Consider the following 16968-nt stretch of genomic DNA (forward strand, 5'->3'; position numbering starts at 1 on the left):
GAACCTATTTTATTGATCAGGTACTTAGACAAGTCTGTACTGTTTGGCCAGTTTTACAACACTTTCTCTGTGCTTACCACCCTCAACCCTCTGGTTTAGTAAAACACACTAATGGCATTTTTAAGACTCAGTAGGAAAAATTTGTAGAGGCCCTCCAAATACCTTGGCCACAAGCATTGTCATTGGTACTTCTAAATCTCATATCCACTCCTTTTGGAATTCATAAACTCTCACCATTTGAGATAGTCACAGGATGCCCAATGAACTTGGCTCCTAGTTATTTTGACCCTCAACCGATAAAAGGAGAGATACACCAATATTGCAAAGGCCTAATTGCTTCTATTAAAAGTAAACATGCTTTAGTAGAGCAATCTTTTCACAGTATGGCCATGGGAGATGAAGACCTTAAGCATCATACCTTGCAAACTGGAGATTTCATCTCTTGGAAAAGATACCTCCAGAAGAACTCTCTTTAACCTTGCTGGAAAGGTCCCTATTAGATACTGCTAACCAACTCTTGTGCTGCCACACTTCAAGGAACAGACTCTTGGATTCATTGGACACACATAAAGAAAGCACTGAACCCTGATTGGACCTGCACATCATCTGGTGACCTGAAAGTAAAGATTTCCCAGAATTGAAGCAGATGACATCTGATGAGACGACTTTCCCAAGATATCTGGACTAGACCTGTTGGAAGTTGTTGCCAAACCTTTGATGATGACATCTTCAAATGAACTCCAATATCCATGATCTTCGTAACATATGGACTGTAGATAAAAAGTGCTGGAGATTTCTCCCTCCTGCCACTCTTCGTTACTTGAATGTGACCTTACTAGGTTTCCAATCTGTACAGTTTCCCTCTGACGTGGGACATTACACCCAGGAAAAGTCCTTCCTGACGTTGAGGGACAAAAAGCTGCTGAAATTAGAAAACCTGATTCTTGATCAGTGATCTTGATCAAAAGGGGGAAATGTAAACAAAATAATGAGAAGCCTCAATTAAATAGAGTTGGGAGACCAGAAGGGGAGTTCTCACACCCTGTGACAATAGCAAAGTCGAAGAGGAAGAAGAAAGTCTCCTTTTCTTTCCTGGCAAGGACTCAGCTAATGAAAAGCCACAAGCTCTTTGTTTACTAAGCCCTCCCAACTTCTTTTCCTCTCTATAAAATTGTTCTCCTTCCTTTGCTGTGCAGGAACTTGCACGTGGCTCAGCATGTTCGCAGACCTTGAATTGCAGTTCTCTGCTGATCCCAAATAAACCCATCATTGCTGGAGAAGTACCTGACAGTCTGTTCATCAGGTCAACACAGGCAAGCACATTTCATTTTAAGCCTCTGATTCTCTTCTGCTAACATGCCATTGGCTAAAGCAAATCAAATTACCCAGACCAAAGTCAAGGGTCAGGGAAGTCCATTCTGCTACTCATGGGAAGTGCTGCAACATTACAGGCAGAGGGCATAGATACAAGGAAGGGTGAAGAATTGCAGCAAGTAACTCAATTTACTACAGTCCTCTTTGAATCCTAAAGCCAATAAAAGAACCTTCTTATATAGCATCTTTAGTTGATGTTTTAATTAATTAATTAGCTAACTCATTCACATCCATTTAATCATTCTTTCAGTCACTAATTTCTTATATTAATTCAGTAAACAAAAATGTACTGAATGTGTCAGGAAGAAATAGGACAGGGGTGAACAAATGTCACATTTCTAATGTAGTTTTAAGTAGAAAAATTGGAGAAGAAGTCTAGGTAGAAGAGGGGTAACTAAATAGTATCCAGATGAAAAGTAAGGCCAGGCTTCCTTACTCATTAGTATCCTTAGTTTTTTTTTGGACCGTGATGGAGAACACTTGAAGAACAAAGACAGTACTACTACTTTGTCCAACAAGTCAATCTCTTAAAATTGCATTTAACAAGACAGTGGATAGAAATGTATTATATGCTCATCAAGAGTTTGATTGAATTTGAGAAATTTGAAATTAAGGAAATTTAGTGCATTCTTAAACATATCACATCTACCTGAATGAGAATTTGGTAGATTCATTATTTCTTTGTGTGTAGCAAGGGATTTGGCCTCCTCCAAAGAGAGGTCTAGCCTTTCTCCCTAGCTAACTTCTAAATTCTTGGAATTTAACAAGTGGTAGGAATGTTATATGCTCCTCTGACCACCTTAGAATTTATGCTAACAAAATAACGCAGGGTGGGACCAGTCATAGTCTGTAGCTTTAGGGTGGGGATTGGCCATGCAGGAAAGACCAACCTGTGTTTAGTAGCTGGGGGCTTTGGGCTATGTGATATCACCTGGCTTCTAGGGAAATTTCAGTGCTAGGCCTGGTCAAGGTCTCTGCAGAATAGTTGCTGGACACTTAAGGTGAGCAATTCTAGTACAGAATTTGAAGAAATGCAGCATGAAGAAAGCTTTCTCAGATTCTTCTCATAAGGGAGTCAGTGGATGTCGGAGGAGATGCCGAAATGAAAGGAATAGATTCAAGCAAAAAAAGAAAACAAAGCTGTTGAAGACGACTACTAATTCAAAAATACAGGAATCTCAGAAACTTGTCAGATGGGAGGCAGCCAGAAGACAACATGAGAAGGTGTTTTTCAGAGAGCCACTTTGCTGAAAGCAGCCTTCTCCACATAGATCTGGCCAGTAATTAGTCTTCCTGTCTTCTCTCTGCATTTACAAGACTTTTTAGTTAATGCTTTATTTCACTGTTATTTTTATTTAAGAAGACAAATTTTTTTTTGAGAAGAAATGGCCACATGTATTAAATTGTTAAATTCAAAGTACTTTACGTTGAAGTCTTTCGGTCCAGATAAATATATGTAATGCAAAATCTGTATGGTTCTGGAACTTTATCTATATTTTACAGACACTTAAGATAGTGACAGCCAACGCTTAAAAGAAGACCATTTTTTCTTCTACCAGAGCTTCAAATCTGTTCATATGTGGTGAATTTGAGCACACTTTAAGTTTTGCATTACCTTTTAAACAATTACTGTAATGATGTATGTTACCACTCGAACTTTTTAATTTGATGAACATATACCATATTTGAAAAAGCAGTGACCACTAATGCCGATTTATAAATAATTCTGAATACCTGGATATCATTTCTTTGCAGGTTGTGTTTCTGTTATAAATCTTATTGCTATTTTAGGATGGATCGCACCCCAAAGGGCAATTTTGCAGAAAGAGAAACAAAGCTGCCAAGCCAAGCTGGGTATTATATGTTCCTCAGACTTTATCTCCCCTGTTGTTTTGTAAACATAAAGACAGAGGGCTCCACAGTAATAAGACCACCCTATTCAAGACAGGAAAGCACATACTTGTGATTCCATAGTCTGCAGGATTTTCAGGGCATGTTAGTAGCTTCCCTATTGCTTAAAAAAAAAAAAAGAAAAGAAAATATCTTGGTTGCCATGTATCTGCATAGGGTCCCATTGCTTCTTTTTATTCTTCCAAATCTGAGTGGCTCAACCCAGATTTGGAGAAAAAAAGGGTGGAATGGTCAACTAATTGGATGAAAGCAAAATGCATCTCTTTCTGCCTCACTTTAATGCATTTTCAATTCCTGGAACATTTGAAGAATCCAAGAGATAGTAGGAAAATGGTGGTAATGATTAGATAAGTAAGGTGATGATAATGACAACCAGTTCATTCCCACCATGACAAAGGTTAATAAGGAAGCAATGATTGACTTTGGTAAGTAGATTTCTGACCTTCACCTTTGTTGTAGAATATCTTTGCTAACTTTGCTGGGGCTGAAGCATGGTGGCTGGGGAAGGAGAGCTGGGTGTTTCCTGACTCAGTCTTCCCTCATACTCCTTTCTCCCTGCTGTGCTGGGTTCTCTTACCCTGACCCTTTCACCATTAAGCCTCTTCTCAAATACCCAACTGGGTAGGAACCTTGAAAATATTATGCTGAATAAAAGAAGTCAGTCACAAAAGGTCACATTCTGTATTATTTATATAAAATGTTCAAGAATAGGCAAATCTATAGAGACAGAAAGTAAATTAGTGGTTGCTTAGGGCTGTGGGAAATTGAGAGTAACTGCTAAAAGGGTATAGAGTTTTCTTTGGGGAGTGATGGAAGTATTTTAAAATCAATTGTGTTGATGGTTGCACAACTCTCTGGCTATACTAAAAACCATTGCATTGTACACTTTATGTGGGTGAATGGTGTGGTATGTGAATTATATCTCAGTAAAGCTGTTATAAAGAAAGAAAAAAGAAACCCCAGTTGGATGTCAATGTGGCATAGTGCAATGGTTAAGCACATGAACTTCAGTGCTAGAGAGATTTGGGTTGAAATCCTGACCATGCCATGTGTTAGCAGTGTGATGTGGGGCATGCTACCCCTTTCCTCACTGATCAAATGGGGGGAAATAATGATATAGTGTCCCTCAGTATCTGCAGGAGATTGGTTCCAGGACCAGACATGAATACCAAAATCCATGGATGCTCAATTCCCATAGTTGGCCCTTTATATCCATGGTTCTGCATCTGTGGATTCAATCAACCATGGATTGTATAGTACTGTATTTACTGAAAAAAAAAAATCTGCGTGCAAGTGGAACCTCACAGTTCAAACCTGTGTTGTTCAAGGGTCAACTGTATCTGGATAAGAAGATTCTTGTTAGAATTAATGGGATGGTGCATTTGAAACCCTTAGTGCAGTGCCTAGATATTGCAAGCTCTCAGTAAGTAACTGTTTTTAAATGGTTTCTTTTTCCTTGGAATCTTTTAGCCCTTTGTGTATTAAGGACCTGAGAAGTATGACATTGATTGATGTAACCTTCCCTACTGGATTGTAAGCCTGTTGTAAGCTCAGACTTCCTTCACTTGATCTTAGCTTCCAATATCAATTCTTACATCCAGTGGGTGCTAAATATGTATCTGTAGAATTGAATTGGATACATTTGGCTTCTACACTAGATTGGATGCTTTTTGAGCGTCAGTACCATGACTTATATTTGTACCCAACAGGATCAATTTCAGTAACAGATACAAACAGGTCACTAGAAAATAGGTGTTGTTTTTATCATGAAGTTCTTTTAAGCAGCAGGCAAATAAAATTTCTAGTTCCTTCAGATGTTGTAGGCTGCTTCCCCAAACTCATTTCTTGCCTCCCTCTCTCCACTCTTCCTGGCTGTCAGTGTTGTGATTTTTGTGGGTGTTTAGGGGCAAATCTTGTTCAACCTACATCAATCCTTACATTTCCATTCTCCTTGCCAGCGATCAGTTTAGGAAGATGTTAGTGATGCATTCTGGCTGATGAGATGTGAAGGGAAGTCTGAGGAAGTTTTCTTTCCTCTTAAAAGGAGATAAACAAGGAGAAAGGCACCCTTTTCTGTCTCAGGTTGTTGCAGTATGGAGTGGTGCAGTTGGGGATGGACAGACAACGTCGGCTCGGGGGAGGACAAGCTGAGGAAGGTACAAGAGCAAAATGGAAAGATTGTGGGTTTCTAATGAAGCGTTGGCCACTGAAATAACCAATACTAGATTTCCAAACTTTTTATTGTATGCATTAATACACCCCATATTTTCTGTCATGCTCTTTGACATTTCTGCTGCTTGTCACTGAAATTTTCCTGATGAACTTTTCCATTTGCTATTCCCACTTCCCATTTAGGTAAATCCTGGAGGCAGGACCATTGATAGGAAGAGTAAAGGAATTGTAAACCAGGGGACCAAGGAAGCCATGAGGAACCAATAAATAACTAGGCAGGTATTACTCTTTATTTATTATCTGTGATTCATACCTCACTTTCAACATGTAGAAGAGGTCTGTGTGTTCCACAGCCTATCAGAGCCTCACTTTTGTGATGGGAAAAAAAAAAAACCCTGACAACTGTTTGATCATAAATACAAGGTAAAAAAAAACATATTTTCATAAAGGTAAAAATATATACATCTTATGGTCACCAGGGAGAAGCGTGCACCTGGCCTTATGTAAGCTTTGGCTGCTGTGACGGACAGTGATGTCAGACAGTCGAGAAGGGAGGCAGATATAGGTGCTCTAACCAAGGAAGAGAAGAGGTCTTTGGTGAATGGGAAGGAATTGCCCCCAAAGTACTGCAGGAGAACGAACACAAGTAGCAACTGAAAGGAAGAGGAAAACTTACTCAGGGCACCTGGTGAAGCACCTGCCTTGGTGGAAGAAGAGGGGGTGGTCTGGCTGCGTTTGGCACTTTTTGCAGAGATTGGCTCCAGAGCAAGAGGCACAGTCCTCTGTACAGTTCTCACAGCTGCCGCTCCTCACTGAGGGCCACATGCCTTGGGGACAGGATGGGACGCAGGTCTGAGCCAACAGATATGTGCCTAGAGACCCAGGGAAGAAGGCAGGTCAGACGGTCATCGTGTGTCTAATCTAACCGCACATGCATCCACACAGAGAACTGACGCTCCTGACAGCTTTTTTAACTGCTCCAAAGACCTGAGTATCGGGAACACTTATAGCAGGATTACCAAAATGTCTATTAGTGATGCTAAATCTTCCAAGATGAGTTAAAGCTCTAGGAAGGAAATTGACAACAAGCTTGTTTCTTTGACTTTCCTATTGATATTGCTGCGGGTCACCATGGGGCTTCCCTTTGCCCAGGTGGTCCATCTATTGAGACCTTTGTCTTAAGAACTTTGTCTATTAAGACCTTCCTGGTGTGAGGCAGTTATACACGCACAGCTTGATGGAGTCTATTCTTCTGCTTCCCAAAGCCTATCCTGTTAGGACACTAACATAGTAGCAACCCTTCCACCCAACTCCACCTTTAACGGACAGTCCATCTATTTAGTTTTAATGGAAAAAAAATAAGATAACATTATTATTAAAGAAAGCAATTTAAAAATCACCCTGAACTCCAAAATTCCAAGAAAACTCCATCAATTTTTGTGTGTTGACTTCTATATATTGTAGGAGTAGGATCATGGCACACCTGTCATTTTAAGTTCTGTTGTTTTTGCATCTCATCTCACTATTAACATTGCACATTTCAACATAATGATCACTTTAATAGTGATTCTTAAATTCTTAATTCCTAACATACCACGTTAATAAACTGTCCCCCTAATTCAGGGAAGTTATTTCTGATGTGTTTTTATAGATGATGAAGCAATTTATTTATTGAGCTGTTATGTTGGGCTTGTTTTTTTTTTCTCCCCTAAATTCAGTACCAAAAATGAAGAAAAATAGCAGGTAGACTCTTTATACCCACCTAGATTCTCCACCTTAATTCTCTTGTTTCAGCTAATGCACTTTAAAAGAACAATGGAACCTCTAGAAATGTCAGATACCCAGAGACCCTAACAAACTCTGTGGCCAAATCAATCACTAACTTCATCGTGCTTTTGGGAAAGAAACATTTCTTTTCTTTTTTGTTCTGGTCCCTTGAAAGCCAGTTTTTATTATAGGTCAGTGTTTAGGTCCCTGTGTTTCTCCAGAGTAGCTACGGTGATAGCAACATGTGATGGGACTAGGTCAAGTCCTGCAAACCCCTTACACAGAGATGCTGATGTACATGAGTTACAGCGAATTGGCTTGGCCACTGCTTCCTTCTGTCGCACGCCACACTCACCTTTTGGACATGAAGTGCACAGGGTTGCAGATCCATGGCAGGTTTTGCAAGAAGAATGACAAGACTGGTAACTTCCCAAGAGGTCTGTGTAGGGAAAGAAACAAGAAGTCTGTCTCTTTTGAACAGGCTCAGAGCACTGCAGTGTTGGAAAAGATCTCATAGGTAATCTCATTTCCCTTTTCACCCCAAATAGAATCCCTTCAAGTTGACATTGGCTAAATCTTTGCACCACCCACTGCCTACCATGTGGACTTCATTTATTTTATTTTTTTTCTTACTCTGTCATTGACAATTGATTATCAAGACTTTCTTTGCAGACTATCCTATTAAGACAGGATAGCCTTAAATACTAAGGGGATATTTGAATTAACAAATTTTACTTCTTTCATATTTAAAAATATGTGGGGTAAGGGAGTGTGTGATTGTGTGTATGCATGCAGGAGTTTTTGCGTCAAAAGTAATCACTTATTTCCCCAGGATTCTTAGATGACCACTTCTCTTCACTCCAAGATGATAACTGAGAATTCATTGTGCCTTTTTTGTTGTTCTTTGGAACCAGGTTTCACAGTTGGTCAATGTTTGGGTCTCTGTGTTCTTCAGAGTAGCCACTGTGGGATGCAGCCTGAATTGATCTCCTCTTAAATTTGTCCCCAGTCATTGTTAAACATCAATATAGCAGAGGCACACAAGAGCTTTCTGGCTGGTCAGGTGGTGGGCAGGCCATTCCAGGTTAATATGCCATTAAGCTGGGAAACACTCGAGCTGTTTCCCCTTTCTTCCCCCACGACCATTTGCTGGGCAGGCTTTTCCAGGAAGGCAGCAACTCCACTGGGCAGTTGTGCAGACATACATAACAGCCTCAATAACATCACTCAATCAATATACATAGAGATCTTGACTAAATTTCAGTAATTGCCTAGGAATCAGCGTGACTCACACGGGGGAAAATTAGAAAAAGAAGTTCTAGCTCAGAATGTGTCATATGAATGACCCTGAAGTTCAGTTAGTTGTTATTGTTGGCATCTTACCAATCCCCTTCCCTCCCTCCCTCCCATCTTCCTTCCTTCCTTCCTTCCTCCCTTCCTCCCTCCCTCCTTCCCTCCCCCCCCTACTTCCTCCCTCCCTTCCTCCCTCCCTCCCTCCTTTCCCCTTCCCTTCCCTCCCTCCCCTCCTCCCTCCCTCCCCTCCTCCCTCCCTCCCCTCCTCCTTCTCTCCCCTCCTCCTTCCCTCCCCTCCTCCCTCCCTCCCTCCCTTCCTTCCTTCCTTCCTTCCTTCCTTCCTTCCTATTCTCTTGCCTTTCATTTCCTTCCTTCTCCTTCCGAGAGTCAGTCTCTAGTCACACCTGCCTTCAGATCCCAGCTGTGCCGCTTCCCGTAGGGTAACCATGGATACAGTAATTAAACTCTCAGAGTCCTAATTTCCACGTCTCTAAAATGAGAGCAAATGATTCTTCCCTTACAGGACTCTTGTGAAGCCAGAGTGAGTTAACGTGTAAAGCATGCGCAGAGTGGCTCAGTAAATGGTGGATCCTCCTCCTTCCTTTCTCCTCTCTCCCGATTTCCTCGTTTGTTACCATTCCACCCCATTTCTCAAGCTTCTGTTCTACTTCCCGTTCTCTTTCGTTCCATACTTGGAGTGGCACCGGGAGGCATTGCTTGGTTTCTCTGATGGCACTCATGGTTAATAAACTGCTGAGCCTTGCTAAGGAGAAAACTAGGTAGGTAGGTAGGAAGGTAGAGAGCTATATATACATGGATATAAATGACTGTCCGTCCTGCCATGCTGCATGGCAGTTGTTTCCTAGTTTGTAGAGAAAATTTTGTACTGGTTTTCCAACAGACCACTGACTGATGTACTCTCCCTGCGGGATTTGTTAAGAGTTCAGTTAGCCAGTGCAGAGCAATGCTAGTCCCAAGATTTTCACGAAAGTGATGTTGATGAATGTGTTCACGGACCTTATTGTGGTAATCACTTTGCAGTATACACATGTATCATCATGTTATACACGGTAAACCTACACAATATTGTGTGTCAATTACATCTCATTTAAGCTGGGGGAAAAAGATGCTTACTTTCTGAGAGCAGTTATTCAAAGAATAATAACAAAATAATATTCATTAGCTATTGAGCGCCTTGAAAATCTTTATTATATATCAAGGCCATGGGTTGATTTTGTTTTGACTTTTATCATTTTTACGCTAAAATGTTATATTTAAAAAGATAAAAGTTTTCATTAATTTTATCATATTTAAAATATATAATGTATATATTTACACATATACATGCATCTGTAATTACACATACATATCTCACATTCTGGCAGTTTGATATTTTACTCCAATATACTTGGTATAAAATTCTGTAATGTCCTCATTCCTCCACTAGAGGGTACTCTGCACACGCAGTTAGCAATCAGGCTTCGGCAAATGGATAAAGTCATCTCCAGCCAGAGCTTTTCTATCATGAAAGATTAGAGACTTAATGTCAACAAGTAAAATTTGACCTTGATCATAGTTTCTCTTTTTGCTACTCCAGAAATTCTAGACTGAACAAGACCTCCCCCACCTCAAAAAAAAAAAAAAAAAAAAAATCACCTTGACCAAGAAAATGTAGTGTCCAACCTTCAAAAATGACTGTAACTCAATCCTATAAAACAGGGGTTCTTCTTATTTAAATTTTTAAAAATTAAATAAACAATACTCACATGGTTCGAAATGCAGAAAAGGCACATACCGTGAAGTCTCTCTCCTCTCTCCCCATCCCCCTCCAACCTTTTTATACAAACTTTATCTGTTCACAATGTTGCCTTTTTTTTTTTGTAACTCAATATTCTGGAGACCATTCTTTATCAGTACATAAAGAACCTCCCCATTCTTTTTGATGACTCCAAAGTATTCCATTGTGTGGATGTGTCATGCTTCATTTTTCTACTCTTATTGGTAGCCGTTTAGTTTTTTCCAATCTTCAAACAAGGCTGCAGTGACTGGGAAGGCAAATGGTGCTTTTCTTAAAGATTTGCAAGGACAGAGGCTTTTCTTGATAGCCTCTCCCAAGCATAACCACTTAGCACCTCAGGAATGTCCTTGTATGTTCTAGAAGTCTCCACTGATGAAATTCCTCCCAGTCTTTCCCTTTGGGCGCCCACTTATATTTTGTGTTGTGTTTTCCTCCTCTCTCTGTTTCTCTCACGACTTCTGCATCCCTGATTGTTCCTCACTGCCCGGCTTCTTGGGTTGGTTTCTACATCACAGAGACTCTCCTGATACTTGATTGTCTTCTCCTCCCTATTTCCCTGTTACCTCTTTTGATTTGAAACTTCCACCTTCGTCGCTCCTGCAGCGGGCTCTTCACCAAAGATGGGCTTGCAGTGGGCACAGGTTCTTTTTTTATTAAAGAAAATAAAGTATTTTATTTTTTTAATGCAAACAAGATAAAGAAGAACATAAAGTTTGCCCATAATCTTACCACCCAGAAATGTCTACTGTGTATACTTTGGCATATAGATTTCCCATCTTTATACTGAATGTGTGAGTATAATTACATATGTGCATATATATGTAATCATTTACATCTTCTGCATATATAATACCAACCCTACATTCTTCATTTAATATTATACGTCTTATAGGCATTTCCTCTTGCCATGAAAATTCTTTGTAAACATTATTTTTAATGGTTTGTGTATTTGCATAAACCATAATTTACTTTTTTTCTCGTGTTACATTTTTAGATTGCTCTCTCCTTTTTTTTGTTATTATAAGTAAAACTGCTATTATCATCTTTGTACACATTCTTGGTTAAGTCAGGACTCAACTTGGCTATTAGGCATCCCAACTGACCATCATTTGCCCTTCTTTCTGGGAATATTTTTCCCAGACCTGTATTACTCTTTAGGCCCCCAAATTGCTTTCTTTCATGAGCTCAAGGAGGCAGTTTTGAAAGTGAACTAGTGTTTCATGGGTTAAAACTGGAATAGGTTAAAGGGTTACAGAATAGATTAACTTTTATTGCATCATATGTGCTGGGGGCTTCATATGTATTCTTTCATTCAATTCACAAAAGGACCTTGTATGAGGCAGTTTCATGTTCTCATTTTATAGGTGAGGAAACTGAGGCTCGGAGAGGATGAATATCTTGCTCAAGGTTATGGAGATCGTAAAGAACAGAGCCAGGATTTGAATTCAGGTATGCCCAATTCTAAAGCCTACGTTCACTAGAGAGATGTTTTAGTAATTCACTTGGATTTAAAATAGTTTGGGAGAGGTCAAAGCAGTGATGTACTGGTAAAATGGCTCTTTGGAACACAAAACAACAACAAAAACTTGAGTCATCCTGTTTACCAATTTCTGTGGTGTAAATATTCCCACCATAGCTGATTTTAAGTTGCAATGGTTTAATGGTCCACTCATAAAATTCCTGGATGTTTAAAACTCAGTGTAAGGAGATACATGTGGCTCCCTCATATCACTAGCCAAAAGTTTACTTAGCTACCCAGAAACATGTATTTTCTGCACTCTGAGTTGTGATTGGTTAATTAAGTAAAAATCATGTTCTCATTTGTAAGTTAAGTGAGACAACTTTACACATCTACAAAGTCCTTCTAAAAAACCAGATTCTCATGGTTTCTTTAAAATTCTCTAAAGTTCAGTTACTATGAAGCAACATATCTCCCAACTGTTGAGAATTTTTTTTCACACATGAGTGGCTTCCAGTGTTTGTAACTGACTCTGGGATTTCAGTCTTTCTCAGAGCATAGGAATTAAGATCAAAAGACAGGCTAGTGATAAATTGTTAGGATGTGGTCAAAGATAAAAAGTTAATTTACCATGTCTGTGCTTTGTAGATTAGACTACCCATCAGAATATGTAATTAGAGCCTGCTACAAACATGGTTTTAATGAGGGAAATAGGTGGGTAGGGGAAATGTGCAGGAATTATTCCGAAGACTTTCCAGCACTACCAGGGAGAAAACCACTTAAGAAAACCCAGATGATTTAACAGTAATAGGGTACACTGTTTCCATTCCCAACAATGGTTTCAGGAAACCAGCTGAAGCCATCATCTTCTTTCAAAGCCCGTGGCCTGCCACCCCTGAACATTTTCACCAACGGTGGCTCTGAGCGTTGCCTGAGTCACTGCTGATGCCATTGGCAGCAGCCTGTTTAACACTGGTTCTATTATTGCCATGCAGGGACATTGGCCTAAGTAATCTTCACAATATATTAGTTAGTGACTGGGACAGGGAATCTGGGGATGATCTATACTTTTGTGCAGTGACTTTTACGTGGCAGGAAGAATCTCTGGAGATTACTTAGTCTTGGCTGGAGGATTTGCCAGCTATGGTCTGAGGCGTAGGAAAATCTCCATCCTTGGACCAGGATAGGAGGCATTCCCAGGCTCAGCTGGTAATTGACAAAGGGTGATGACCTGTCATCCTCACCACTCTCATCATGAGTAGCCACGTTATTAAAAGAGGAGTTCAGTGGACTCTAGTTGGATTTTTATTTCAAGGGCATCTCCCCAACACATGCTGACATAGACAGTGGGGGTGGTCATAGTCTTCAGATGCAAGCATGAGCTTATTGTTTCCACTGGCAGTAGTGTGGGTGAAGAAATGAGCTAAAGTTTGTCCCATCTGCTCTGTCCTACCTGGATCTGAATCTGTGTTTAAAACAACAAAAACAACACAACACTTCGCTGGTACCACCTAGGTAGCTCCATTCTCTCATAAACACTCTGATTTGTCTGGGCTCCCTCTGAGTTGACCCAGGATGACTGCAATCTGCTTTCCATCATCTTAAAGGTGCGGTTAATTAGTGCTTGTTCTCTGGAACCCTCTGCTCTCCTATTACAACCTCAACCTTGTTTTTTAAGGAAACGAAGTCAGGAGAAAAATGTAGGCATTGGCTCAAATACTCTCAGGGCCTTGTGGAGTACATTTCTCATTTACTGTCCATTTCAGTGGTACCTCAACTATGCTGGGGAAGCTGAGCTCTGGTCTTACCTTGCTCAGTTACGTTTTTTTCATTGTTCATAGTCTGCATGTCTTATTTCCCAGATCACAGATGTGGGAAAGTGCAGCCATGTCATTGACTTTATTGCTTTTGTCCAGCCATGAGAAATATTCTCATCTGCTTCCTGAATCCCTTAGTAGTAAATCCCCAAATGGACTAATTCCTTCCTCTCTTCAAAAACATTATGTTTTGATAGTAGAAAATGCAGAGGGGTAGGTGTGATGCTTTGACAAAGGGGGGAGCAATCAAGACCTGATTTCTGCTTGCAAAGTGCGTAGTCCAGTTGAAAGGGACGTGTAATCATTTGGGGAATCAATCTGCTCTGACTCTTGGCTCCCTGAACCTTTTCATCATCTGGACGCCAGATAAAATACAGATGTTCTGAGCTAGAAACACACCACCAGACTATTTTCCTCTTGGCTTGCACTGCCTCTTAAATGCCTGAATGCCAGACAAACTCGTTTTCAGCATTTTGGTTCAGCTTTAATTCACGGAAGATATCCCAGTCTGGAGTGAATGATTTTCTTCCTGGCTGTGTCTCTGAAATCGGCCAGTGTTCTCCGTGACCTTTGGCTGCTGGGTTTGTGATGGGCTCCGAGCTGCTCTTCCTTTCAGTCACATATGCGACACTGTCGAAGTAGACAGCAGCTGTGGACATCCTTCCTCTGAAACCCAGCAAGAGGCTTTTCTCTTAACCCAGATCTATCCTTCCCTCCAGCTCTTAGAAGAATCATCCCAAGCAGACCTGCTTTCAGCTGCTGTTGCTTCTGCACTGAAATGACCTTTTTAAACAAATCCTTGCCTCGAAATCAAAACGGAGAACATCTCTTGTTTTCATGAGCGTCTCTGCATAGAATGTGAGTCAGATTTTTCCAGCAGGAGGAGGATTTTGTTTTTTAACCACCTCAGACATGGAGAGGTCACTGCAAGGTTGTAACACCTTGCCAGGAAGCCTGTGACCAAGGCTTCAGGGTCTGGAGGCCAATTCTGAAGACTCAGGTGGGAATGAATACACACAGGCCTTTACTGTTAGATTCCAAGCTCCCACACTTTTCCTCCCTCCCGCCCCTTCTCAAGCCCCCCGCTTTCCCCATCTGCAACCAGAGGGGCAACTTTTAAAAGGTAAGCTTGAATGATGGCAAGTTCTAATAATCCAGCCAGAAAGATCAGTCATTTCAGCTGAAGTTCCCATAATTTAGAGTGATTCTTCCTTGTCTAACTGGACAAGCTATCCCACTGGTAGTTTTCTTTTATCTCTTTTTTAATAAAGAGATAAGTGAATGTGATAGAAGCTATTCTGAAATCTTTGAGAAAATGGTAGTCATTTCTCTGTCTGACACTCTTTACATGCTCCGCAGTCTATTCCACCCAGGTGGAAACTCAAGTGGTCAGATCAGTCATCAGTGTGGCCCTTTGGGTTTTCCCTCCTCGCCAAATGCCAGCCATAGCCTCCTAGCCTCTCCCGCAATGAGCATCCCAGTGGCTCTGGGACTCCAGGCTTTTCTTTTACTGGCAACCTTCATCTCTTGGGTATCCCGAAAGCAAGGGTTTGGGGGTGGTGGGGGGGAGGCAGAGGAGGCAGCTAGATACCTGCGACCTCTCTCGGGAGGTCCATACCATTCCAGAATCTGCCTTCCACCTGGGTCTGGGCCAGATGCACACACGTCCCATGCAGCAGCTGCAACCCTTCTCTGCAGCTGCTACACTGGTTGTGGCCAAGACCGGTGCAGGTTTCGCAGGCTCGGTGGCAGGGCTCACATTCTCCCATCTCTGGGTCACTGTAGAAGCCAGGGCCACAGTTCCTCACGCAGTTGCCGCCTACGTGAGAACACAGAATGGAGGCATGAAGCGCAACGCTGGCTGGCTGAGCCTGGTGTTCTACGCAGGGCCAAGTTCTAAACAGGCCGAAGGGAGGCTGAGGAACATTTTTTAGTTTTTAAAGAAACCATGATGGCATTTGCTTATTTCAACCAAGAATTGTGTCTTAATAAATCCAACGCTTTAGGTCCTCTTTCAACTGAAAATTTAAGTTGGCTGTCAGCTCAAAGGGTTAGGAGCATAGAATAAAGACATTCATGTCCTCAAGGTCTTGAAAAACTGCAAATAAAGTGATCTCTACATACAGAATCTCTGAAGGTCACTGTGGGCTGTCTGCCCCACTCTCTCTCCCACAAACATTCAAGAACCTGGACTATTCTCTTCAATTGGAAGGCTCACAGTATTTATCTTTCCTAACTATTCATTTCCATCAAAGTCAATGAACTGACCAAAATCTAAGACAAAAGATCTTATTTAACTCTTACAGTGCAAGGAATATATAACATGGATGAAGTCTCAAGGAAAGGGTCATGTTCTGAATATTCCAGGTGACTTCAATTCCAAAGCATTTCTCTTCAGCACCTCTCCCTCCCCTCCATTCACTCTTCTTTCCATCAGGTTAGAGACACTTGAGATTAATTACTGAAATAAGAGCTATGCTTCAATAATAAAAGCAGAAAGAAGTAGTCCTGGCTAATGTTTATTTTCAAACCAAATTAAAATTCCTTCTTGGACAAGAGACACAGGAAGACTCTAAAACTGATCAGAGGAGCTCTCGCATTTCTGGGTGGAGCCCTGGAGCCTTGCTGGCACTTTGTACAGTGCCATTTTTGAGCTTACCCAAGAGGAAGAAGCCCTCTTCACACCAGTAGCATTCATTCTGGTCGCAGTTGCCACAGTTGGTATCACATGCTTTGCATTCAGATTCTTCCCTGTAGGTCTTCTCAGGACAGGTTTTATAACACTGGTGTTTGAACCTGGGGGGAGAAAATGGAGTTTCTTCCATGAGCTGTGTTGACATATTTCTCTTTACCACCATAACTTAATCTCCTTGTATGTGTCTACACATCATCTCTTTTGAAGTTATAGTCTTTTTTTCCCTTAATATTTTGAAGTATAACTGACATACAACATTACATTGGTTTCAGGTGTACAACATAATAATTTAATATTTGTATATATTGCAAAATGATCACCACAGTAACATCTGTTATCATACATAGTTACAGAATTTTTTTTCTTGTGACAGGAACTTTTAAGATCTATTCTCTTAGCAACTTTCAAATATTATGCATCATTAAATTTTTTTTTTTATTGAGGTATAGTTGATGTACAATATTATGTAAGTTTCAGGTGTACAACTTAGTGATTCACAATTTTTAAAGGTTGTGTTCCATTTATAGTTATAAAATACTGGCTATATATCCTTGTAGCTTATTTATTTTATACATATATTATACATCATTTTTTTTTCCTTTAGAAGGTTCTGTCTTTTGTTTTTTTTTTACGAGATTGGAGTTTATTTATTTATTTATTTTATTTTTGGCTGTGTTGGGTC

General features: G+C 40.6%; 1 protein-coding gene across 1 annotated transcript in view; it reads right to left on the reverse strand.

The window, feature by feature from the left end:
* Positions 1–16968, reverse strand: part of PCSK5 (proprotein convertase subtilisin/kexin type 5) — a 451917-nt gene that overhangs the window by 26270 nt on the left and 408679 nt on the right. Inside the window, exons 26-30 of the mRNA XM_061200330.1 lie at positions 16251–16387; positions 15210–15410; positions 10879–10959; positions 7580–7663; positions 6134–6329 (exon numbers count right to left, since the gene is read on the reverse strand). Coding sequence (XP_061056313.1) covers positions 6134–6329; positions 7580–7663; positions 10879–10959; positions 15210–15410; positions 16251–16387 — 699 coding nt within the window. The remainder of the gene's footprint in view (positions 1–6133; positions 6330–7579; positions 7664–10878; positions 10960–15209; positions 15411–16250; positions 16388–16968) is intronic.

The sequence above is a fragment of the Eubalaena glacialis genome, chromosome 9 (assembly GCF_028564815.1).
Source record: "Eubalaena glacialis isolate mEubGla1 chromosome 9, mEubGla1.1.hap2.+ XY, whole genome shotgun sequence".
In the NCBI taxonomy this organism is placed as follows: domain Eukaryota; kingdom Metazoa; phylum Chordata; class Mammalia; order Artiodactyla; family Balaenidae; genus Eubalaena; species Eubalaena glacialis.